The sequence below is a fragment of the Rhinoraja longicauda genome, chromosome 37, assembly GCF_053455715.1.
Source record: "Rhinoraja longicauda isolate Sanriku21f chromosome 37, sRhiLon1.1, whole genome shotgun sequence".
NCBI lineage: Eukaryota > Metazoa > Chordata > Chondrichthyes > Rajiformes > Arhynchobatidae > Rhinoraja > Rhinoraja longicauda.
Window position 1 is genome coordinate 9,506,817 of NC_135989.1, and position 27,108 is coordinate 9,533,924.

At 48.4% G+C, this 27,108-nt stretch overlaps 1 protein-coding gene across 2 annotated transcripts in view; it reads left to right on the forward strand.

Annotated features, from left to right (window-relative positions):
- LOC144610733 (cdc42-interacting protein 4 homolog) overlaps positions 1-27,108 on the forward strand; it is a 148,798-nt gene that overhangs the window by 88,929 nt on the left and 32,761 nt on the right. For both annotated transcript variants that reach the window (XM_078429664.1, XM_078429665.1), the window contains 5 exons: positions 9,343-9,458; positions 15,449-15,505; positions 21,719-21,866; positions 23,702-23,764; positions 26,116-26,220. In XM_078429664.1, coding sequence (XP_078285790.1) covers positions 9,343-9,458; positions 15,449-15,505; positions 21,719-21,866; positions 23,702-23,764; positions 26,116-26,220 — 489 coding nt within the window. The remainder of the gene's footprint in view (positions 1-9,342; positions 9,459-15,448; positions 15,506-21,718; positions 21,867-23,701; positions 23,765-26,115; positions 26,221-27,108) is intronic.

The following is a 27,108-nucleotide window of genomic DNA, read 5'->3' on the forward strand; positions in this document are numbered from 1 at the left end:
TAAGGGGGAAGTCTTTTAGGACCGAGATGAGAAAACATTTCTTCACACAGAGAGTGGTGAGTCTGTGGAATTCTCTGCCACAGAAGGTAGTTGAGGCCAGTTCATTGGCTATATTTAAGAGGGAGTTAGATGTGGCCCTTTTTGCTAAAGGGATCAGGGGGTATGGAGAGAAGGCAGGTACAGGCTACTGAGCTGGATGATCAGCCATGATCATATTGAATGGCGGTGCAGGCTCGAAGGGCCGAATGGCCTACTCCTGCACCTATTTTCTATGTTTCTATGTTTCTACGCCTTGCAGCACCAGAGACCCGGGTTCGATCCTGACAACGGGTGCCGTCCGTACGGAGTTTGTACGTTCTCCGCGTGACCAGCGTGGGTTTTCTCCAGGTGCTCATGTTTCCTCCCACAATCGAAAGACGAACATGTTTGTCGGCCAATTGGCTCGATAAAATTGTTAATTGTCCCTAGTGTGCGTGTAGGATTGTGTTAGTGTGGGGGGATCGCTGCTCGGCATGGACTCGGTGGGCCAAAGGGCCTGTTTCCTCGCTGTATCTCTAACCTAAACTAATCCTGGTCAGTGCGCTTGATATCATAATCATCACAATCATACTTTATTAGCCAAGGATGTTTTGCAACATACGAGGAATTTCATTTGCCATACAGTCATACCAATAAAAAGCAACAGGACACACAAAATGCATTTTAACATGAACATCCACCACAGTGACTCCTCCACATTCCTCACTGTGATGGAAGGCGAAAAAACGTTCAATCTCTTCCCTTCTTTGTCCTCCAGCGGTCGGGGGCCTCTAACCTTCTGTTGACATGACAATCTTGACTCCCGTAGCCGGCGGTCGGGCCTTCCTCGTCGATGTGATCAAGCACTTGCATCAGCTCCCCCGGGCCGGGCGATCTACCCCGGGGTCGGGGCTATCGAACCTCGTGCGGCTTTGGGGCTTCCTGACGTCAGTCTCAACCCAAGACTGCGAGCTCCTCGAAGTTGAAATTGCATTTGCCCTTTTTGACTCTGTTGGTGTCTCCTCAAGACTGCAGCCAGCGTCACCTCTGCCTTTCTCTCAACCTTTCTTGTCGTAATGCCAGAAGTGTCTTCCAACGGGGTCCCTGAACTTTCTGAGTCCGTGTCACCTCCGCTCAAGAACGACGGTCATCTCGAAGTCAGCGGCTGTAGAATGCGAGCAGCATTTGAAACTCCAAATCACCCTCGACGCAGACACAAAAACACATAGAAGATGGGACTTTGTCTCCAAGATTGATTGAAACATGCGTCATGGAAACAGGCACCTTTGCCTTGAGCTTTTAGGGGGAGGAAAAGGCAGTGGCAGTTGGATCGCATTGCACTCCTTCAGTTTAATTGAACAAGAAGTGGGCGTTCAGATGGCAAATGTTTGAGGCAGAAGCTGCTCCCTTCCATTTTTAGACACAAAATGCTGGAGTAACTCAGCGGGACAGGCAGCATCTCTGGATAGAAGGAATGGGTGACGTTTCGGGTCGAGGCCCTTCTTCGGACCTTTTTCAGATGGTCTTGCTTCCCGCAGCCTCTACTGACACACCAGGTTATGTATTCACAAAACGGCGACTGGACCCCCCCTACGACAATGTCTACGACAAGCTACAACAACCTACCACCTAGTCGAGTAGGAAAATAACTGCAGATGCTGGTACAAATCAAAGGTATCACAAAATGTTGGAGTAACTCAGCGAGTCAGGCAGCATCTAGGAGAGGGGGTATGTGTGACGTTTTGGGTCGAGACCCTTCTTCAGACGGAAGAATGGTCTCGACCCGAAACGTCACCCATTTCTTCTCTCCTGAGATGCTGCCTGACATGCTGAGTTACTCCAGCAATTTGTGAATAAATACCTTCGATTTGTACCAGCATCTGCAGTTATTTTCTTATACACCAGGTTATGTGCTTTGGATCTGCAAGCTGACACATAAATCTTGGCTGCCCGTCTCGCATGCCTCACCTCACCATCCTCAGCAGGATCAAAGGCTAACGACAGCTGGCAATGGTGATCTGGACATCCCCTTCCAATAGGGTTGCCAACTGTCCTGTATTAACCGGGACATCCTGCATTTAGGGCTAAAGTAGGCTGCCCTTGTCCCGTATTAGTAGCGTTGCCAACTTCCTCACCCCCAAATAATTCAGTCTGAAGAAGGGTCTCGACCCAAAACGTCACCCTTTCCCTCTCTCCTAGATGCTGCCTGACCCGCTGAGTTACTCCAGCATTTTGAAACACCTTCGATTTGTACCAGCATCTGCAGTTATTTTCCTACTCGACTAGGTGGTAGTTTGTTGTAGCTTATCGTAGACATTGTCGTAGGGGGGGTCCAGTCGCCGGTTTTTCGGCAAAGTGCTACGACCATTGCAGTTGCCGGCAGTCGCCTAAAAAAACGCCTAAGTGGGACAGGCCCCTTAGTCCTATTGCTGTATGCTTTTAGTCATAGCGTGAGGAAAGACAGGGAAGGACTTCGGTGAATGAGATTCGACAATGCTGTTGTTTGTGGTCACTGCTACTGAGACTCACTCTAATCTCAGATGCATTTAATTACTTGACTTAAAGTCCCAGAGGTGGAATTTGAACTTGTGTCTCTGAACGACTGGATGAGACTTCTGTTTGCTTATCCAGTAACTAGACTGTTACACGACCATAACGAAAGAAACTCTCGTAGATTGCAATAGTGTGCATAATATTGATCCCAGGAGCAACATTATTGGAGATGCTGGCAATATAAAATAAAACAGTAAACGTTGAGGGTCCTTGAGGCCAGGCAGCGTCTGTGGAGAGAGAGAGAGACAGGGTCTATGTTTTGGCTAACTATAAAACAGGAGCGAGCCTGGCATTGGGACGTTGGTAAAATCGCTCATCAGGATTGATAGCGCAGAAATAGCAGCCTACAAATCACATTTTGAGAGTTAAATGTCAAGCTAATTATGGTTTCTGAAAACACAACAGTACTTGGGTAAATAGATATAAATTTCATAACAGTGGCTTCATTGCAGAATAATCGTATCTTATCTATAAGCTCTAGTGACAGTGAATTGGCAGCAAACTACGCTCAGAACAGTAATGCTCTATGGTTTAATTATTATTTAGTCCAGCTCTCTGGTTGCAATGGGTCAGAGAAAGAGACACTGGATTAGTTCCAAAGACTTGGCCAAATGACTGGCCGCGTATTCCGACAGAATTTTCTTTTTCGTTTCTCTCCTGCTGTGTTAATGTCCGGTCAAGTCTTAAGCAAACAAAAAGTGCCGGAGGAACTCAGCGGGTCAGGCAGCATCTGTGGGGGGGAGTGGACGTTTTATGTTTGGCTCAAAATTCCACCATTTGCAGTTCCTCGTGCTGAATTTAGTTTAGAGACACAGCATGGAAACAGGCCCTTCGGCCCACCAAGTTAATGCTGACCAACGATCTCTCCTACACTAGTTCTACTCTAGACACTTGGGACCATTTATAGAAGCCAATTAATCTACAAACCTGCGCGGACTTGGCATCTGGAGAAAACCCACGTGGTCACAGGGAGAACATGCAAACTCCATACAGGGACTACGTGCAAACTCCATACAGACCGCTCCCATAATCTGGATCGAACCTGGGTCTCTGGCGCTGTAAGGCAGTAACTCTACCGCTGAGCCATTGTGGCACCCCAAAATGTCTCCAGTCACTTCTTGTGTGCCCATACACCGCTAGATGTTTTGCACTATTTACTTTGGAGATGCAGCACACAAACAGGCCCTTCGGCCCACCGAGTCCGCGCCGACCAGCGATCCCCGCACATTAACACCATCTGCACACACCCGGGACAATTTACCATTTCACCAAGCCTATTAACCTACAAACCCGTACGTCTTTGTGGTGTGAGAGGAAACCGGAGATCCCGGGGAAATACCACACAGGTCACGGGGAGAACGTGCAAACAGACAGCATCTGTAGTCGGGATCGAACCCGGGCCTCTAACACTGCAAGGCAGCAGCTCTACTGCTGTGTCTGTGCGTGTTGTGCACGCCCTAATCACTGTTTCTCTTGCCCCCTCTTTCTTTGAAACATAGAAACATTAAAAATAGTTGAAGGAGTAGGCCATTCAACCCTTCAAGCCAGCACCTCCATTCAATATGATCATGGCTGGTCATCCAGAAGCAGTTCCTGCTTTCTCCCCATATCCCATGATTCCGTTAGCCATAAGAGCTATATCTAACTCTCTCTTGAATACATCCAGTGATTTGGCCTCCACTGCCTTCTGTGGCAGAGATTCACAGCTCTCTGAGTGAATTTATTTTTCCTAAATGGCCTACCCTTTATTCTTAAACTGTGACCCCTGGTTCTGGACTCCCCCAACATGGGAAACATTTTCCCTGCATCTAGCCTGTCCAATCCCTTAAGAATTTTATACTATTCGAAAAGATCCTTAACTTTTTCTTAGCTTGTATGTAAGAGAATCTTACTGACCCTACCACCCTCTCTGGCGATCACCAACGCCCATCCACCCCCCCCCCCCCCCCCCCCCCCCCCACCCCTCCATCTCTGGGTCTCTTCCAAATATTTGGAGTGTATTCATGGTGGATTAACTTGGCGGTAAAGGTTTATTGGCACTGGCCAAGGGTCGAAGCAAAAACAATGCAGTTTATTGAAGCAGCTGAACTGGGCCGTTCCCAATTTGCAGACAATAGAGAAAAGCCTTCTGGAAGGTTCCTTGGCGGATGTCACATTACTTTTATGAAATGGCCGGGGAATCCTGCCTCTGTCGACCAACATCCAAATACTGTGTCTGAGACACTGCTAGACTAACTCCACTGAACTCAGCTCTTAGAACATAGACCAGTACAGCTCAGGAGCAGGCCCTTTGGCCCACAATGCCCCTGTTGAACATGATGCCAACCTAAACTAATCTCATCTGCCTGCATGTTCCATACCCCTCCATTCCTTCCATATCCTTGTGCCTATTGAACAGGCTTTTAAATGCCATTATTGTATGTGCCTCCACCTGGCAGCACGTTCCAGGCCCCCACCAACACTCTGTCTAAAAATAAACTTGCCCTGTACGTCTACTTTAGCCTTAAAGTATGCCTTCTAGTCTTTGACATTTCTACCCTGGGAGAAAGTTTCTGACTGTCTCCCCTCTCATTCATAGAAAATAGGCAGGAGGAGGCCATTTGGCCCTTCGAGCCAAGTAAATTCTTACTTGCAGCAACACAACACCAAAATAAATAGCACAAAGTTCAGTGTGTGTATATATATATATATATATATGTGTGTGTGTGTGTGTGTGTACAAAGGTTATTACCCCAAGAAAGTGTGGTAGTTTTTTCCATTCATTGTGATCATGGCTGATCATCCACAATCAGTAACCCGTGCCTGCCCTCCCCCCATATCCCTTGATTCCACTCGCCCCTAGAGCTCTATCTAACTCTCTTTTAAATTCAACCAGTGAATTCCTACCATGATTTTATACTATCCCCTCAACCTCCAGCGTGCGAGAAAAAACTATCCAAGTCTGTCCAACCTCTCCTTGTAGCTAATACCCTCTAATCCAGGCCATAACCTGTATCTTGGGTTTGTGTTTGTTCGATTGGTTCAGCTGTCAGGTTTGGACCTCACCTTAAATGATGTAGTTTGCATGATCCGAGTTTCTGCCAGGCTCTTTAGTTTCCTCCCACATCCCAACGATGTGCCGGTCAGCCAATTAATCCTAAATCCTTAGTGGCAAACAATCACAAGGTTGTTAATGAGCCTGCGAGAGAGAATGCATTTTAGCACTGCTAGGAAACAGGAGTCAAGAATGTGTTATTGTCAAATGTCCCGAAATGGAACAATGAAATTCTCACTTGTAACAACGCAACAGATAGATGTAAACACCAGAATCACAAAATAAATAGCACAAAGTGTATGTGTGTGTGTATATATATATATATATATATGTGTATGTGTGTGTGTGTGTGTGTACAAAGGTCATTACCCCAAGAAAGTGAGGTGGTTTTCTCCAATCTGTTGGCCAAAGCCACAACCACATTGAATTGATGGTATTGGGTTTTCAAAATGGTTTTCTTTGCAATGGTGACCATGTCAAAAGTACTTAATTGACTGCAGAAAACTTTGTGCCACATGTGTAATTTTTAAGAATATTTTTCACTTTATTGTCTTCTATTTGTTGTACAGGGCCCTAGTGAGACCGCACCTGGAGTACTTTGTGCAGTTGTACAGGGCCGTAGTGAGACCGCACCTGGAGTACTGTGTGCAGTTGTACAGGGCCCTAGTGAGACCGCACCTGGAGTACTGTGTGCAGTTTTGGTCTCCAAATTTGAGGAAGGATATTCTTGCTATTGAGGGCTTGCAGCGTAGGTTTACTAGGTTAATTCCCGGAATGGCGGGGCTATCATATGTTGAAAGACTGGAGCGACTAGGCTTGTATACACTGGAATTTAGAAGGATGAGAGGGGATCTTATCGAAACGTATAAGATTATTAAGGGGTTGGACAAGTTAGAGGCAGGAAACATGTTCCCAATGTTGGGGGAGTCCAGAACACGGGGCCACAGTTTAAGAATAAGGGGTAGGCCATTTAGAACGGAGATGAGGAAAAGCTTTTTCAGTCAGAGAGTTGTAAATCTGTGGAATTCTCTGCCTCAGAAGGCAGTGGAGGCCAATTCTCTGAATGCATTCAAGAGAGAGCTAGATAGAGCTCTTAAGGATAGCAGAGTGAGGGGGTATGGGGAGAAGGCAGGAACGGGGTACTGATTGAGAATGATCAGCCATGATCACATTGAATGGCGGTGCTGGCTCGAAGGGCCGAATGGCCTCCTCCTGCACACCTATTGTCTATTACCTTTGTATATCCAGCTGCAGCCTTCTGATCTATAAAGCCCAAAAACTTTTTTTTGAGTGGTGGATCTGTGCAATTCATTGTCGCAGAAGGCTGTGGAGGCCAAGTCAATGGATACTTTTACTGCAGAGATTGATACACTCTCTTGGGCAGTGGGCAGGTTTCATAGACTTGCAGGGGAAGGTAGATGCTCCTGCCCCCATGAGTCTCGGGCAGATGAGGCTCGTCAGCCTGGGAAGGCAGTCCATCCAGGAGTCTAAAACCTCCACTGCCTTGTGGCCATATCCAGTCATGGAAAAGGCTCCAGGAGTAAACCTCAAGAAAATCAGGAGTCAGAGTCCCGAAGGCAGTTTGTCGTTGTCCACGACCTCGTTCTGGCAGCTCCTGCGATGGAGCTGGTACCAAACTGTAACGGCCCTGCTGTTTCTTTGGATCGATCAGTGACGTGGAGAGGGGGGACGTGCTGCATGGGCAACAGCCTGTCCTTCACATGACATCGTCCAGGCTTGCATCCGACCACACATCACTGCAAACCTACACCTGCAACCTGGAGAGGATACTCCAGCTTCACCTGCGGCGTCAACACAACACGGGGAGCAACAGTTACCGGTTATAAGTCACCGCTAGATTGGCGTAAAGCGAGGCTCCAGGGGTTGCTCCCGACGGTGGGAGGGATTTTCGGATCTCACTGGACAGCTACCGCCCGCCTCAAGCTGGGCAGCCCCCAGCCAATAAGGTGCTGTCCCGCCACGGTCTGCTATCCTCACTGGGTGCACGGGGATTAGGAACCATCCCAACAGCCGATCGCAACCATCGCACCCTGCCAACAAAAGACCACATCAAAAGAGACCAGCTCTAAAACTGGGAACGTGGAATGTCCGGACAATGATGACCGGCCTCCTCTGGAAACCCAAAGGACTTCAGCGATTCCAGGAAAACAGCTGTCATACACAACGAGCTCAAGAGACTCAACGTAGACAAAGCCACTGACTAGAGGATCGGGAAGGCAGCTGCAACTCTTGCTCGCCTCACAACTCGAGCGTGGACCAATCCAAAGCTGACAGTGAAGACAAAGAGAGCAGTCTACAACGCCTGTGTCAACAGCACGCTGCTGTACGGCAGTGAGACATGGACTACATCTGCCAGACTGGAGAGAAAACTCAACACCTTCCACCTTAGAAGCATCCGCCGTATCCTGGGTATATCCTGGCAAGACAGAGTGTCCAACGCCAAGATTCTGTCTCGCGCTGGCCTTCCGAGTATGTACACTCTACTCAGGCAGCACAGGCTGCGGTGGCTGGGCCATGTCCACCGCATGGAGGATGGTCGTATTCCAAAAGACATCCTCTATGGAGAGCTGACATCTGGGAGGAGAACCATCGGCCGCCCCCAGCTACGTTACAAGGATGTCTGCAAGAGAGATGTGAAGGCGCTCGACATCGATGTGGAGTCCTGGGAGAGCCTTGCAGCTGACCGCACGAGGTGGAGAGAGGTACCCTGAACCAACATCTCAAAACGGGGGAAGAGAAACTGATGAACGCAGCGGCAGACAAGCGGGCACGCAGAAAGGAGGGCAAGCAGCAACTTGAACAGACCAGAGACCACACACACAAATGTGACCTTTGCCACAGAGACTGTCACTCCTGCATTGGTCTCTTCAGCCACAAGCAACGCTGCTCGACACAGCCGAGGTGTGGAGCAAGCAGCCAACTAGGATGCATCACCCATGGTCAGCCATGACCGAGGGGGCCTAAGAAGTGAGAGACTCTTGATTAGTATGAGCGTCAGGGGTTATGGGAAGAAGGCAGGAGAATGGGGCTGAGAGGGAAAGATAGATCAGCCATGATTGAATAGCAGAGGTGACTTGATGGGCCGAATGGCCTAATTCTGCTCCAATGACTTATGAACTTATGTGTAAGAAAGAACTGCAGACGTCTGAAAAAACAGACTGAAGAAGGGTCTAGACCCGAAACATCACCCATTTCTTCTCTCCAGAGGTGCTGCCTGTCCCGCTGAGTTACTCCAGCTTTTTGTGTCCACTTATGAACTTATATCGTCTTCTGACAGTAAAGAACTGTCACGGTGGCACGGTGGTAGAGTTCAACGCCAGAGACCCGGGTTAGATCCCGACTACGGGTGCTGTCTGTACGGAGTTTGTACGTTCTCCCCGTGACCTGCGTGGGTTTTCTCCGAGATCATCGGTTTCCTCCCACACTCCAAAGACGTACAGGTTTGTCGGTTAAATGGCTTGTGTCTGTATACTTGGTATAAGTGTAAATTGTCCCTGGTGTGTGTAGGCTTGTGTTAATGTGAGGGGGTCGCTGGTCGGTGCGGACTCGGTGGGCTGAAGGGCTGTTTCCACGCTGTATCTCTAACCTAGACTAAACTAAATCATTGGTTGATTTCCATTTGTAGAATGCCATGAAAAACGTACTTTCCTCCTTATTTTTTTCTATTTCTCTCCATTTACCTGACCGTGGTATTTCTTGTTTCTTCCTGTGTCCAGGACCAGTACGAGATCATAGAACGGCAGACCCAGTGGGGGATCGACCTGGTGGAGAAGTACGTGAAGTTTGTGAAGGATCGCAGTGAAATAGAGCAGAGCTACGCCAAGCAGCTGAGGTGAGTTGGCAGCCCACCTTTAGAGACGGGTAGAGCCTTGCACTGACAACTGGGCATGTGTTTCCAGACCACACCATTAGTCTCCCAACACCTCCATCCTCGTTCCCTGTTTGGGCCATAGCTTTCCTACATCAACAATATCTAAGCAAGAGTATTCAATGAGAATTTTTTTTTTTTTAATGCCCTTTTTAATCTCTCAACAACTTCCTTGTTATTCTGAGATATTCTATTCACTGGAGTTTAAAAGGGTGAGAGGGGGTCTTATTGAGACATATAAAATTATAAATGGACTGGACAAGCTAGATGCAGGAAAAATGTTCCCAATGTTGGGGGAGTCCAGAACCAGGGGCCACACAGTCTTAGAATAAAGGGGAGGCCATTTAAAACTGAGGTGAGATGGATCTTTTTCACCCAGAAAGTTGTGAATGTGTGGAATTCTCTGCCACAGAGGGCAGTGGAGGCCAATTCACTGGATGGATTTAAGAGAGAGTTAGATAGAGCTCTAGGGGCTAGTGGAATCAAGGGATACGGGGAGAAGTTGGGCACAGGTTGCTGATAGTGGATGATCAGCCATGATCATAGTGAATGGCAGTGCTGGCTCGAAGGGCCTAATGGCCTCCTCCTGCACCTATTTTCTATGTTTCTATGTTTCTATCTTGGCCCGCTGTTCAGGCCTCGAGGTGAGAGGAGGGTGCAGTTTGCCCGGGAAGGAAGTGATGACTGGTGAGATCTATGGATGTGTGATATCCAGGTGATAAAAGGCCTCTGGAGTTCATGAGTGGGATGAGGAGGACGTTGAATATCGGTTTGGGCATTTGCATCGGGTTGAAAATGGTCAGGGAATTATATAAACAGAGAAAAAGGAGGAGGTTTAGAGCTTGACTTGAAACTGAAGAGACTTTAGAGATACAAGTCAAGTCAAGTCAAGTCAAATTTATTTGTCACATACACATACACGATGTGCAGTGAAATGAAAGTGGCAATGCCTGCAGATTGTGCACAAAAAAGAATTACAGTTACAGCATATAAATAAAGTTAATAAGTTACTATAGTGTAGACAAAAATTTAGTCTCTGGAGTTATAAAAGTTGACAGTCCTGATGGCCTGTGGGAAGAAACTCCGTCTCATCCTCTCCGTTTTCACAGCGTGACAGCGGAGGCGTTTGCCCGATCGTAGCATCTGGAACAGTCCGTTGCTGGGGTGGTAGGGGTCCCTCATGATCTTGCTTGCTCTGGATCTGCACCTCCTGATGTATAGGTCCTGCAGGGGGACGAGTGTAGTTCCCATGGAGCGTTCTGCTGAACGCACTACTCTCTGCAGGGCCATCCTGTCCTGGGCAGAGCTGTTCCCAAACCAGACTGTAATGTTGCCGGACAAGATGCTCTCTACAGCCCCAGAGTAGAAGCAATGAAGGATCCTCAGAGACACTCTGAATTTCCTCAGCTGTCTAAGGTGGTAAAGGCGCTGCTTTGCCTTACCCACTGGGCGGCAATGTGCGTTGCCCACGTCAGATCCTCTGTGATGCGGACTCCCAAGTATTTAAAACTGCTCACCCTATCCACAGTAGACCCATTTATCTCCAGTGGCGTGTACGTCCTTGGATGTTGAGCCCTTCTGAAGTCCACAATCAGCTCCTTCGTTTTAGTGACATTCAAGAGGAGGCAGCGAGGAAACAGGCTCTTTGACCCACCGAGTCTGTGCACACCGCGATCACTCCATATACCAGCACTATCCTACACTCTAGGGACAGTTTACAATTTTACCGGAGCCAATTAACCAGCAACCCTGCTCGCCTTTGGAATGTGGGAAGATACCCCAGCACCTGGAAGAAATCCACGCTGTCACAGGGAGAACATACAAACAATCAGCTGTTGTCTTGAGTGTTCGGGTAGACTCAATATACCAAATAACCCACTCCAGTTCATGTTTCTTGTGTTCAAGTTGGCATGCTTGAACGAGGATGGTGAATAGTCTTGGATCTTTACCTTGGTAGGAAATACCTTGGTAAACAAAGAGTGGGGATAAATGGGTCCCTTTCAGAATGGCAGGCAGTAACTAGTGGGGTACCGCAAGGCTCGGTGCTGGGACCGCAGCTATTTACAATATACATTAATGACTTGGATGAAGGGATTAAAAGTACCATTAGCAAATTTGCAGATGATACAAAGCTGGGTGGTAGTGTGAACTGTGAGGAAGATGCTATGAGGTTGCAGGGTGACTTGGACAGGTTGTGTGGGTGGGTGGATGCATGGCAGATGCAGTTTAATGAGGATAAGTGTGAGGTTATCCACTTTGGTGGTAAGAATAGGAAGGCAGAGTATTATCTGAATGGTGTCAAGTTAGGAAAAGGGGACGTACAACGAGATCTGGGTGCCCTAGTGCATCAGTCACTGAAAGGAAGCATGCAGGTACAGCAGGCAGTGAAGAAAGCCAATGGAATGTTGGCCTTCATAAGAAGAGGAGTTGAGTATAGGAGCAAAGAGGTCCTTCTGCAATTGTACAGGGCCCTAGTGAGACCTCACCTGGAGTACTGTGTGCAGTTTTGGTCTCCAAATTTGAGGAAGGATATTCTTGCTATTCTTCCAAAATGGCGGCGCTGCCATAGCAGCTGCGGCTTACCTGCGGTCCATTTGTCTTTGTGTTTTTTTGTCTTAATTGTCGATGTGATGTCGTGTTTTTGTGTTTGTGTACTGTGTGTGTATGTGGGGGGGAGGGGGGGAACTGTAAAATTGTAAATATGTGTCCCTTCCGAACGGAGACCCGACCTTTGTTTTCTGGGTGTTGTCTCCGTTCCTGCTGCGGCCTACCATCGGCCCAACTCCTGGAGCTGGCGGCCTCCAGGGCTCTGGTTCGCTGAGCCCGCGGATCGGACTTACCATCAGCGGAGCCGGCCGTCTTCGGAGGCTGCGGGAGCGGCTGCGACTCGCCTTAGGCTCGGGCTGCGTGGATGCCGACATCGGGAGCTCCGGCAGTGGCAGCGGGTTCGCCCGCCCCGGATCGCGGGGCTTGTGTCGCGGACATTTCACCGTCCGGCGCGGCCTAAAATATGCCGCGGGATTTTTCTCTGCTGGGCGGGGGCTTCAATGTCGGGAGCCACGACCGCTCCGACGTGCAGCAACAGCGGCAGCGTGTTCGCCCGCCCCGGATCGGACTTATCATCGGCGGAGCCGGCCGTCTTCGGAGGCTGCGGGAGCGGCTGCGACTCGCCTTGGGCTTGGCCCGCTGCGGACCGTCCGGTGCGGCCTGCAACCACAACAACCTGACCGCGGGAGAAGACGGCAGGAGAAGGGAAAGACATTGTGGCCTTCCATCACAGTGAGGAGAGGACTGGAGGAGACTCACTGTGATGGATGTTTCTTTGATGGATGTTTCTTTTTTTGTGTGTTTTGGGGGTTGTGTAATTTTAATGCCTATTTAATGCTTTTATTGTTGGACTGTGGGTGACTGAATTTCGTCCAATATTGGATGACAAATAAAGCTATCTTGAATCTTGAATCTTGAGGGCGTGCAGCGTAGGTTTACTAGGTTAATTCCTGGAATGGCGGGACTGTCATATGTTGAAAGACTGGAGCGACTAGGCTTGTATACACTGGAATTTAGAAGGATGAGAGGAGATCTTATCGAAACGTATAAGATTATTAAGGGGTTGGACACGTTAGAGGCAGGAAACATGTTCCCAATGTTGGGGGGAGTCCAGAACAAGAGGCCACAGTTTAAGAATAAGGGGTAGGCCATTTAGAACTGAGATGAGGAAAAACTTTTTCAGTCAGAGAGTTGTGAATCTGTGGAATTCTCTGCCTCAGAAGGCAGTGGAGGCCAATTCTCTGAATGCATTCAAGAGAGAGTTAGATAGAGCTCTTAAGGATAACAGAGTCAGGGAGTATGGGGAGAAGGCAGGAACGGGGTACTGATTGAGAATGATCAGCCATGATCACATTGAATGGCAGTGCTGGCTCGAAGGGCCGGATGGCCTCCTCCGGCACCTATTTTCTATTGTCTATTGAAATATAGGGATGAGCCTTTCCTTGTACAGATGCCTCTCCTGTTCCCGTCATTGCCCTCTGAGCTGATCCTGTAGGCAACTCTGGATGGGTTATAAACGCTGGGCTTGCCAGAGATGTTCGCACCCTGTTGGGCAGAAGTTCAAGGGGAACCAAGTTGAGGAACTGACTGACCTGTCTGGGACCCAGTTCCCGTTTTCAAAAGTGGCGAACGGTGAAGAAGACCGGGGTTGACAGAAATTGAAAGTTCACTGTGTTGGCCAAACGTCCTTGGTCCCAGACAGGGCCTGCTTACCTTGACTAGTGAGGTTCAAAGTTACTATGCACTTGGAGATGTGCAGTGTCCAGATTAACCAGCATGAAGTTTACATATCCAGGTTAAACACTTGAAGGGAGTGAAGGGCAGTTTTTTTACACCGAGGGTGGTGAGTGTTTAGAGTTTAGAGGTACAATGTGGAAACAGTCTCTTTGGTCTACCGAGCCTGCATCGAGCAGCATACACTAGTTCCATCCCACACACTAGGGACAATTTACAGTTTTTTGCCTGCAGTCCGTCTGTCTTTTGTGTTTTTTGTTGTTTTTGTCTGAATTGTAGTTTTAATATGATGTAGTGTTGTATGTTATGTTTTTGAGGGGGTGGGGGGGGGGTGGTTGGGGGGTGGGGTGGGGGTGGGAGGGAACGGGAACTGTAACATTCTCTCTCCAGAACGGAGACGCGACCTTTGTTCTGTGTCGTGTCTCCGTTCCCGTTGCGGCCTACCACCGGCCATGCACCTGGGACCACCTGGGGCTCTGGTTCGCAGAGCCCGCGGCCCAGACTCACCACCTGCGGCGCTGGCTGCCTGCGGATGCTACGGGAGCGGCTGCGACTCGTCTCCGGAGGCTCCGGCGCGGGCCGCGTGGACGTCGGAAGCCCGCAGGCCCCTGGATGGGGGCCGACATCGGGAGCTCCGGCAGCGGCAGAGGCAGCGTGTTCGCCCGCCCTGAATCGCGGGGCTTGGGTCGGCCCGCCACGGACCTTTCACCATCCGGCGCGGCCTGGAATAGGCCGTGGACCTTTCACCGCCCGGCGGGGGCTTCAATATCGGGAGCCCCGACCGCCCCGACGTGGCAACTCCAACAGCCTGACCGCGGGAGAAGACGGCAGGGAAGAGAAAAAGACATTTTTGGCCTTCCATCACAGTGAGAAGGGACTGGAGGAGACTCACTGTGATGGATGTTTCTTTTTGTTTGGTGTTAGTTGTGATTGTATGTGTTATTGCAATTTTATTGATTAATCTTATTGGTCTTATTGTTCAACTGCGGGTAATGTTTCATTTTACTACACATTTATGTGTATGTAACAAATAAACGACTATTGACTATTGACTATTGACTTCTCCTCCATTTCCTGCATATTAATGCGACTATCCAGAAGCCTCTTAAATACCACTATCATATCTGCCTCTAACACCACCCCGGCAGCATGCTCCAGGCACTCTTAGGGGCAATACAGTGGCACAGTGGCAGAGTTGTTGCCTTACAGCGTCAGAGACCCGTGTTCGATCCTGACTATGGGTGCTGTCTGTGCGGAGTTTGTACATTCTTACTGTGACCAGCATGGGTTTTCTCCGGGTGCTCCAGCTTCCTCCCACTCTCCAAAGACGTAGGTAAATAGGCTTTGGTGAAATTGTAAATTGTCCCTAGTGTGTCTAGGATACCGTTAGTGTGCGGGGATCGCGGGTGGGCGTGGACTCGGTGGGCTGAAGGGCCCGTTCCCTCGCTGTATCTCTAAACTAAACTAAAGCACTCAAATAGAAATTTAATCTTTTCTGATTGCTTGCTAGCTTCTGTGGAACCCCTGGGAATCAAAGCAGCCCAGGAGAAAACGGTGAAATGTTGATTTACAAAATTAGCCAAATAATTGGGTTTCTTCCCATGGTGAACATGGATTCACCTTGTGATTTCTGGTGGTGGGGCGTCTGATTTGTTTTACGTTTTTTCCCCCAGGACCTTGGTGAAGAAATACAGCCCCAAACGAGTGTTGAAAGAGGACCAAGAACTGAAGTAAGTTGCAGTTGCCTCTACGTGTAGTTGGGTCTAACTGCAGATGCCGGGGCAAATCGAAGGTATCACAAAATGCTGGAGTGACTCAGCAGGTCAGGCAGCATCTCTGGAGGGAAGGAAGAAGATGCAGTTGGCTCTACGGTTGTGCACCTTGGCCAGTGAGAGCCTCCTTTGGGACGTGGGGCATTGAATGTCACAAGGGAGGGCAGATACTGGAATCCGCAGCAACAAAGGGAAAGCTGCTGGAGGAACTCAGCAGGTCAGGCAGCACCTGTGGAGAGGAATGAAACCCTTCATCATATCATATCATATCATATCATATCATATATATACAGCGCGGAAACAGGCCTTTTCGGCCCACCAAGTCCGTGCCGCCCAGCGATCCCCGCACACTAACACTATCCTACACCCACTAGGGACAATTTTTACATTTACCCAGCCAATTAACCTACATACCTGTACGTCTTTGGAGTGTGGGAGGAAACCGAAGATCTCGGAGAAAACCCACGCAGGTCACGGGGAGAACGTACAAACTCCTTACAGTGCAGCACCCGTAGTCAGGATCGAACCTGAGTCTCCGGCGCTGCATCCGCTGTAAAGCAGCAACTCTACCGCTGCGCCACCGTGCCATCTCGGTTGTCTCTTGGTTTCCCCTTTCCCTGTGTTGTTTCTTGATGGAATGAGATTTGGAGTGTCTGGAGAGAGGTGTTTGGTAGTTTCCACAGTGGAATCGCCACTCTATCCAGAAGTGATGGCAGCTGCTTTATTTCCTTTAGCTTTTATCCTAATCACACTCCATGAAGTAGACTTGAATGAATGCGTTTTTGCATATGCACAGTACATACATGCATGCTATTTGTGAGTGTATGTACACATGTGAATATAAGCGAGTGCATATGTTATTTGTGTTTATACTTTACTTTGAGTGTGCAAGTATGTATACTATTTATGTGTAAATGTATAAAACATAAAGTGTGCACATATTGTGTATTGAGCACGTCTCTCAGTATGTGCAGCAAAGTGGTGCTGCAGCCTACACTCCCAGAGATACAGTCTGAAGATTCAGTCTGAAGATGGGTCTCAACCCGAAACGTCTATAGACAATAGACAATAGACAATAGGTGCAGGAGGAGGCCATTCGGCCCTTCGAGCCAGCACCGCCATTCAATGTGATCATGGCTGATCATTCTCAATCAGTACCCCGTTCCTGCCTTCTCCCCATACCCCCTGACTCCGCTATCCTTAAGAGCTCTGTCCAGCTCTCTCTTGAATGCATTCAGAGAATTGGCCTCCACTGCCTTCTGAGGCAGAGAATTCCACAGATTCACAACCATCACGTCACCCATTCCTTCTCTCCTGAGATGCTGCCTGACCTGCTGAGTTACTCCAGCATTTTGTGATACCTTCGATTTGTACCAGCATCTGCAGTTATTTTCCTACTCCCAGAGATACAGGTACAAATCTGATCTCGGGTGCTGTTTTTGCGGAGTTTGCATGTTCTCACTGTTACTGCATTGTTTTCCTCCGATCCTCACGTTTTCTTCCAAATGCCAGAGACATGCGGGTTTGTAGGTTAGTTGCTCTCAGCAAATTACACCTGGTGTGTCGGGAGTGGATGAGAATGTGGGATAACATAGAACGAGGGTGATCGATGGTCGGCCTGGGCACAACTGGATCATTTAATCAATCAATCTACATTTGTGCAAATAGACAAGGAACTGCAGATGTTGGAATCTTGCAATTAAAGTGCTGGAGTAATCTGAGCGGGTCAGGCAGCATCTCTGGTAGACATTTCGGGTCGGGACACAATCCAAATTGTCATCTATCCATGTTCTTCAGAAATGCTGCCTGAACCACAGTTACTTAAATATATAGTTGCTCCAAATATCTATATATATATATATCTATATATATATATATATATATATATATATATATATATAGTCAGCCTAAGGGTGACCGAGCGCGTCCTGTCAGTGGTGGCGCCCTGAAGAAAGCGCTGTTCCCATGGGCTACAACGTGAGCCGCAACAACAGCTCTGTCGCTGGACCGTGCGGTGGGTGTAGAAGGGCTCGCTGGTGCACCTTGCAAGTCAGGGGTTGGGTCGGAAGCCGAGGCTGTAAACGGCCGGGGAGACGGTGCGAAGCAGGGGTGTCCGCTATATCTGAAATCCATTATAAAGGGGCCGGTTAAAACGTCCATTACTGAAGTCACTTCTATATTTGTGGGGGTTTTTTTTTCAGTGTCCGCACATAAACACGTGTATACATTGATCAGTGCACACCAGTGCAAGCATGCATGTGCCAATTAATTTGTGCATTCACGTGCGCAGGTGAGTATTCATGTGTATGTGTGCACAGGCAAATCTACAGATAGGTACACAATTTTGTGCAAAGATTGGCTCACTGGTTCTTCTGGAAGTGCCGGTTAATCACAAGGTCCGTGTGATGCCGCTTCTGGGCCTGGAGCCAGTTCTTTCATTCATTGTGCCCTCGCATAGTTGTGCTTTGCCACCCAGCTCTCAGCAGTGATCATCGGATCATCGGAGGAAGTCAAAACAAACTCGTGGTCCGTTGTCAAGGAGCTTCCAGTCGGTGGCTTCTCTTTATAAACATAAAGTTGCAGGGAAGCAGAAGGAATCTGGCGAACAGCGGTCTGATCCCATAAAGCCCTTTCGTCCCCACCTTGTGTCCCTTCCAGATATATCTGTGGGCTTCAAGCAGGTGGATTATTTCCCTTCAAGTCCACTGATTCTCCGCCTCCCGCCAGCTCCCTTGATTTGATGACTGTTGCTATGATGTGTTGCACAAGCAAAGCGTGAACTCGTCAATTATTTCTGCCTCAGTTCTGGGGTTTCAATAGACAATAGATAATAGACAATAGGTGCAGGAGGAGGTCATTCGGCCTTTCGAGTCAGCACCGCCATTCAATGTGATCATGGCTGATCATTCTCAATCAGTACCCTGTTCCTGCCTTCTCCCCATACCCCCTGACTCTGCTATCCTTAAGAGCTCTATCTAGCTCTCTCTTGAATGCATTCAGAGAATTGGCCTCCACTGCCTTCTGAGGCAGAGAATTCCACAGATTCACAACTCTCTGACTGAAAAAGTTTTTCCTCATCTCAGTTCTAAATGGCCTACCCCTTATTCTTAAACTGTGGCCCCTTGTTCTGGACTCCCCCAACACTGGGAACATGTTTCCTGCCTCTAACGTGTCCAACCCCTTAATAATCTTATACGTTTTGATAAGATCTGCTCTCATCCTTCTAAATTCCAGTGTATTTCCTTTTAGATTTACAAATGTTGGCCAGAATTGGTCATTGTTGCAGAGAGTGCTCTGCCCTGGGAGTCCTCCATTGTCAGAGTGAGGCCCAGCGCAAATTAGAGTAACAGCACCCCATATTTCGCTTGGCCAGCTTACACCCCAGAGGTATGAACTCTAACTTCAAGTGGCCCTTGCTTTCCCTGTCCATCAGTCTGAAGATGGGTCTCGACCCGAAACGTCACCCATTCCTTCTCTCCGGAGATGCTGCCTGACCCGCTGAGTTACTCCAGCATTTTGTGTCTATCTTATTGGTTATTGTCGGTTGTTCCAAAATCTTGAGCAGAGTTGACTTTATCTTTATCAAGTACAAGTAAATTGCTGTTGGCGATAACAACGCTCAAAGTCAATTTAACTTTAAACATTCACCAGGTAACCTTTGTCACAACGCTGGCCAGTGCAAACAGGTGAGGCTAGTGAATCATCATGGAGACATTAATACAAATGTAAATAAGGCAGCGAGACGGGCTATTTGGCTCATCACATCCACACCAACCTGAGGCCACCCATTCTTAGTAGTCCCATCTTCCAACCCGTGGCCCCATGTCGTCTAAGTCTGGGCAAGTCGGCTATCAGCAAGACTGCTTCCACCATTCTCTCAGGCAGTGTATCATACGCCCCTAAGACATAGGAGCAGAATTAGGCCCTTCAGCCCATCGAGTCTGCTCCACCATCCAATCATGGCTGATCTATTTTTCCCCCTCTTCCACCGTTCGATCATGGCTGATCTATTTTTCCCTCTCTTCCCCCATTCTCCTGGCTTCCCACCCCAAAAACTTTGATCCCCTTACTAAGCAAGAACCTATCAATCTCCGCTTTAAAAATTCCCCAATGATTTGTCCACCGCTCTCTGTGACAATGAATTCCATACATTCACCACCCTCTGACGAAAGAAATTCCTCCTCATCTCCATTCTAAAAGTACGTCCTTTTATTCTGAGGCTGTGGCCTCTGATCCTGGACACTGCCACTAGTGGAAACATCCTCACCACATCCACTCTATCCAGACCTTTCATTATTCAGTTTCCCAAACACTGAGCAGTCTCTGGATGAACAAAATATCACCCTCTACTCCTCTAACTCCCTTACCCCTTGCCCTAAATCCTTGCCACCTTATTCTGCTGTCAGTGAGTTTTATCTATCCCTGATATCGGGGAAATATTCCAGTCTATATGCCCATAATTTTATATACCTCAATCATGTCCTCTCCTAACCTCCTCTGCTGTGGGGCAAACCGACCTCTTAGATTTTTTAGATTTAGATTTAGAGATACAACGCGGAAACAGGCCCTTCGGCCCATTGAGTCCACACCGCCCAGCGATCCCCGCACATTAACACTATCCTACACACACACTAGGGACAATTTTTACATTTTACCCAATCAATTAACCCACATACCTGTACGTCTTTGGAGTGTGGGAGGAAACCGAAGATCTCGGAGAAAACCCACGCAGGTCACGGGGAGAACGTACAAACTCCGTACATATGGCGCCCGTGGTCAGGATCGAACCTGAGTCTCCGGCGCTGCATTTGCTGTAAGGCAGCAACTCTACCGCTGCGCCACCGTGCCGCCCACGCTAGTCGCTCCTTAAATTGAAACCCATCATGTGTGTCTGAAGGCTGAGTGGAGGATTCTTAAAGCAAATTGAATGGGTGACTAAATGTTCTCCTCGTGCTCACGTTGTCTCATCGAACTTATGTTTATTATGAGCGGCTCAGTGGTGCAGCTGGTAAACCTGCTGCCTCACAGCACCAGAGACCCGCATTCGATCCTGACCTCATATGCTGTCTGTGCAGAGTTTGCATGTTCTTCCTCTGACCGCGTGCGTGGGTCTCCTCCGGATTCCTCCCACATCCTAAAGACGTGCGGGTTTGTAGATTAATTGGCCTCTGTAAATTGCCCCTAGTGTGTAGGGAGAGAGAAAAAAGGATTACACAGAACTAGTGTGTAGGAAAGAACTACAGATGCTGGTTTAAATCAAAGGTAGACACAAACTGCTGGAGTAACTCAGCGGGACAGGCAGCATCTCTGGAGAGAAGGAATGGGTGTCTTTTCCGGTCGAGACCCTTTTTCTGACTGATGTCAGGGGAGTGGGCGGTACAGAGATAAAATGTAGTCGGAGGCAGTAAGACTGGTGGGAGAACTGGGAATGGGGAGGGGATGGAGACAGAGGGAAAGCAAGGGCTACTTGAAGTTAGATAAGTCAATGTTCGTACAGAACTAGTGTGTGTTGTACGTCATGGTCCGGTATCTGTTACGCCATTGTTTTGACTCTGGAATGACCACAAGTGCACGTATTTAGGGGTTTGAAGCTGAGCATAAATCCAGGCTCAGTTTATTTCACGGCCACCTGGAACCAGAGTGCCCTGCCCATATTACGTCATTCCCACATATACATGTTGCTACGCGGGCAAACAAAGTCGTCCTTGTGATGCAACAAAATAGTCCTTGCAATATCACGACAGTGTGGATGGGTGATCGATGGTCAGTGTGGACCCACGGGACTGAAGGGCCTGCCTCCACACTGTATCTCTAAACGGGCGGCACGGTGGCGCAGCGGTAGAGTTGCTGCCTTACAGCGAATGCAGCACCGGAGACTCAAGTTCGATCCTGACTACGGGCGCCGTCTGTACGGAGTTTGTACGTTCTCCCCGTGACCTGCGTGGGTTTTTTTCCGAGATCTTCGGTTTCCTCCCACACAAAGACGTACAGGTATGTAGGTTAATTGACTGGGTTAATGTATAAATTGTCCCTAGTGTGTGTAGGATAGTGTTAATGTGCGGGGATCGCTGGGTGGCGCGGACTCGGTGGGCCGAAGGGCCTGTTTCCGCGCTGTATCTCTAAGTCTAAAAATCTAAATCTAAACTTGTTTTAACTTCTGTTTCCCTGTAGGTTCTCACAGTCTGAAACCTTCATCAACATTCTCAATGAGCTGAATGACTATGCTGGGCAGCGAGAGGTCATTGCGGAGAATCTACTACAGTACATCTTTGCTGAACTGATGAAATACCTGTTTGAGAACAAGCAGGAACGCAAGATGGTACAGTTCAATGCGAACGTCTTCATTCACCCTCTACCTCAATCTACCCCATCCACACATCCCAACCATCTTCCCACACAGGTTGCAATTGCCTTGCACCAAAAGCCTCTTGCAAATGACAGTAGTTCCGGTTTCACTCTCAGAAATGGGTGGTAGTGTGAACTGTGAGGAAGTTGCTATGAGGTTGCAGGGTGACTTGGACAGGTTGTGCGAGTTGGCGGATGCATGGCAGATGCAGTTTAATGTGGATAAGTGTGAGGTTATCCACTTTGGTGGTAAGAATAGGTAGGCAGAGTATTATCTGAATGGTGTTGGGGAAGTCCAGAACAAGGGGCCACAGTTTAAGAATAAGGTGTAGGCCATTTAGAACTGAGATGAGGAAAATCTTTTTCAGTCAGAGAGTTGTGAATCTGTGGAATTCTATGCCTCAGAAGGCAGTGGAGGCCAATTCTCTGAATGCATTCAAGAGAGAGCTAGATAGAGCTCTTAAGGATAGCGGAGTCAGGGGGTATGGGGAGAAGGCAGGAACGGGGTACTGATTGAGAATGATCAGCCATGATCACATTGAATGGCGGTGCTGGCTCGAAGGGCAGAATGGCCTCCTCCTGCACCTATTGTCTGTTGTCTATTGAAATCCACCGTGACAACTCCCCAAAGTCAATGTAAGGGGCTTTATAACACGGAGCAACATCAAGAGTAGACGAAAATGAAAATAAATCGCAGATGCTGGAAGCCTGAAATAACAACATAAAATGCCGGAAACACTCGGCGGGCCAGGCAGCGTCTATGGAAAGCGAAACAGTGTTGAAGTCTTCAGAAGAGATCTGACGAAGGGGCTCTGACCTGTTTCTGTGTCCGTAGACGGGGTGTGATGGGTGTTTCAACATTTTCCTGTTTCTATTTTGGGAGATGCTAGCAGAGGTAATGAAAAGCTGGGTCCAAGAGGTAGATTTTGAGAGGCATATTGAAAGAGGAAATGTGACAAGGACAAATGTTTTGGGGGGTGAATTCACCTGTTGAAGGCTGTTGAGTAGAACACTGCATAAGAGCAGAATCAAGCCATCTGGCCCAACGATGTGATTAATAACGGTGAGCCATGCTTTTAATGGTTTTGCCAATGGCTCCATGCATTGGCACACCGGTAGAGTTGCTGCATCACAGTGCCAGAGACCCAGGTTCAATCCTGACTATGGGTGCTGTCTGTGTGGAGTTTGTATGTGTGGGTTTACTCCGGGTGCTCCGGTTTCCTCCCACACTCCAAAGACGTATAGGTTGTAGGTTAATTGGCTTCGGTAAAATTGTAAATTGTCCCTAGTGTGTAGGATGGTGCTAGTGTATGTGGATTGGTGGTCAGTGCGGACTCGGTGGGCCTGTTTTCATGCTGTAACTACTAAAGTGTGCGGTGGAATCTTGGCTCATTCCTGGCCACTCAACCCAATCCCAACGAGACAACTGACCGTGTGTATTGGGTGGTTACTGTCTGTAAACAGGCCCTTCGGCCCACCAAGTTGGTGCCCACCATCGATCACTAGTGCTATCCTGTACACTCACAAGAAGAATGTGGAAACTCCACAGAGACGACACCCGAGATGGCTTTTAAAAGCTGGAGGACAATGCTCAGAGGTGTTTACTCAGCCAGTGCATTAGACTTTCACAATAGAATGGAACTAACATGATTTTTAATAAAGTGCCTTGTTAGCTTTTCACCTGCCCTTGCCTTATCCAACTATCCTCTTGTGCCGAGGATATTTTAGACCATGTCTGCCTTTGGAAATTTTATGCAATTCTTCCAGCATGAATTAATCTTTGTGCTAATTGTTCTTTCTCTGTTCTAGCATCTTCTAGAGGGAAGAAAAGCCCAGCAGAATCTGGAAGTCAGCTTTAAGCAGCTGGATAACGTAAGTTCACCAGAATAACCGTGAGCTAAATCTTTTATTTTGCAAAAACGTGCGGGTAATGGACACATGAAAACTGCAGAGAAAGGAAAACAATTCACACAACACCATTGCAGACATCAGGGGAATGGCCTCCAGTTTCTGAAACAATATATCTATAACAGGAATTGACGAGACCTCAGTTCAACATTAATCACATCACCTACAACAGCGCAGCACTCCTTACCTGCTGAGTTACTCCAGCATTTTGTGAATAAATCGATTTGTACCAGCATCTGCAGTTATTTTCTTATACTCCTTACTGCTGTGTTGCCTTCACAAGACCGTAAGACATGGGAACAGGATTAGGCCATTTGGCCCATCGAGTGTGATCCGCAATTCGATCATGGCCGATCTATTTTCCTTTTCAACCCCATTCTCCTGGCTTCTGTTGGGTTATGTCTTCCTGTTTCAGTTTAGTTTATTGTCACGTGCACCAAGGTTTGCGTGCTAACCAGCCATCCGAAAGACAATACATGATTACAATCGATCCATTTACACTGCGTAGATACATGATCAGGGAATAACAACGTTTAGTGCAAGGTAAAGCCAGTAAAGTTGGTTTGAGGATAGTCCGAGTAGGGTTGCCAACTTTCTCACCCCCAAATAAGGGACAAAGGGTGACGTCACCGCCCCGCGACCCATGTGATCTCACCCAGCCAACGGCCATGTGCTCCCGCTCCACCAATGGCGGCCGCCCGGGACGGGAGGCGGGTTGTTACGCAACCTCCGTTAGATTTTAGATTTAGATTTAGAGATACAGCGCAGAAACAGGCCCTTCGGCCCACCGGGTCCGCGCCGACTAGCGATCCCCACACATTAACACTATCCTACATCCACAAGGGACAATGTTTACATTTTCCCAGCCAATTAACCTACAAACCTGTACGTCTTTGGAGTGTGGGAGGAAACCGAAGATCTCTGAGAAAACCCACGCAGGTCACGGGGAGAACGTACAAACTCCGTACAGACGGCGCCCATAGTCAGGATCGAACCTGAGTCTCCGGCGCTGCATTCGCTGTAAGGCAGCAACTCTACCGCTGCGTCGCCGTTAGGCGAACACACTCGGCCCCGCTCCCCGAACACACTCCGTTAGCCTACAATGTCCGGGCCTACAGCGCCCCCCGGGCCTAGTATGGGACAAGGGCGGTCCCGTACGGGACAAACCAATTTAGCCCAAAATACGGGATGTCCCGGCTAATACGGGACAGTTGGCAACCCTAAGTCCGAGGGTCTTCATTACATTTCTGTAGTGAGATGTGCAATGGACTGTATGGTGCAGGAAGCCACCTAGGGGTCCTTGCAGACGCCTTCTCCAAGCCGACCATCGACCACCCATTTACACAATACTAGAGTCATACAGCATGGAAACAGGCCCTTCAACACAACTCGTCAATGCCGACCAAGATCTGAGCTGGTCCCGTTTGCCTGCATTTTATTCATATACCTCTAAACTTTTCCCATGCATGTAGCTGTCTGTACGGAGTTTGTACGTTCCCCCTGCGACCACGTGGATTTTCTCCGGGTGCTCTAGTTCCCTTCCACATTGCAAAGACGTGCAGACAAGTGTCTTTTCATGCTGTTATAGTACCTGCCCCAACCACCTTCCTTGACAGCTCATTCCATGTACCCACCTATTCCATTTTAGTCTCTCGACATTAGTCCAGATTCTACCACTTACAAACTGCGGACAGAGGCTAGCAGAGATTTTTGGATTTGGACTTTAGAGATGCAGCAGGTCCCATCGGCCCACTGAGTCCACGCTGACTAATGATCACCCCATGCACTAGTTCTATCCGACACACGAGGGACAATTTACAATTTACTGAAGCCAATTAACCTACAAACCTGCATGTCTTTGCAATGTGGGAGGGAACTGGAGCACCCGGAGAAAACCCACGCGGTCACAGGGGGAACGTACAAACTCCGTACAGACAGCACCCGTAGTCAGGATCGAACCCGGGTCTCTGGCGCTGTGAGGGAGCAACTTCACTCCTGTGCTACAGTGCCGCCCTATGTGGGAGGATCACAGGGAGAACGTGCAAACTCCACACGGGCAGCACTTTCTGGTCGGGATCAACCCGGATCGTCGGAGAGATAAGGTGGTGGCTCTACCTGCTCACTGCTGTCTGCTACAGGGAGCCCTGAGCTTTTATTTTTTATCATCACGGGTGATCTGCTGAAACTAGCTGAAGTTGCGCTGGTTCCATCCCAGGCTGCTCAGCTCGAAGCAGGAGCAGTGTGCCTCTGCGTTTAAGAAGCAGGGATGTTAAATGGCCAATCTGAGATGCAGTCTAATGTTACATTTTCAACAGGCCAAGAAAAGATTTGAGCGGGATTGCAAGGAGGCAGAGAAAGCACTGCAGGGTGCGGAGAAAGTTGACAACGATATCAACACGACCAAAGCTGATGTGGAGAAGGTAAGCAAAGAGTTAACTCCAGCTGTTCTGACTTAATTAACGTCTTCAAGCATATGAGTGATGCTAAATCCTTTCAGGATATTCTCGCAGGCCGAGCACTTAACCTTTATCCTGGTAAGTTTCAGATCCTAGAGTCATAATTATACAGCAAAGAAACAGGCCCTTCAGCACACCATTTGCCAATAACTATATACCAACCATTAACCTCTCATTTATACTAATCCCATTGTATTATTTATCCTTCATTCTCATCACCTATCCATAAGATTCTACCGCTTATCTACACTCGGAGCAATTTAAAGAGGACATTTATCTTACCAAACTACATGCCTTTAGGATTGGGAGGAAACTGGTGTATTCGTAGAACATAGCACAAGAACACACCCTTCGGCCCACAATGTGTGTATGGAAAATTTATGCCAAGACCAAGAGTTGCTGCCTTACAGCAAATGCAGCGCCAGAGACCCGGGTTCCATCCCGACTACGGGTGCTGTCTGTACGGAGTTTGTACGTTCTCCCCGTGACCTGCGTGGGTTTTCTCCGAGATCTCCGGTTTCCTCCCACACTCCAAAGACATACAGGTTTGTAGGTTAATTGGCTTGGTAAATGTAAAAATTGTCCCTAGTGGGTGTAGGATGGTGTTAGTGTGTGGGGATCGCTGGTCGGCGCGGACCCAGTGGGCCGAAAGGGCCTGTTTCTGCGCTGTATCTCTAAACTAACTCTTATCTGCTTGCACATAATCCATATCCATCCATTCCCTGCATATCCATTAGCCTAACCAAAAGTCTCTTAAATGCCACCATCATATCTGCCTCAATCACCACACCCGGCTGCCCGTTTTAGGCACTCGCCACCCTCTGTGTATGTGTGTGGAAAAAAAAAGTTGCC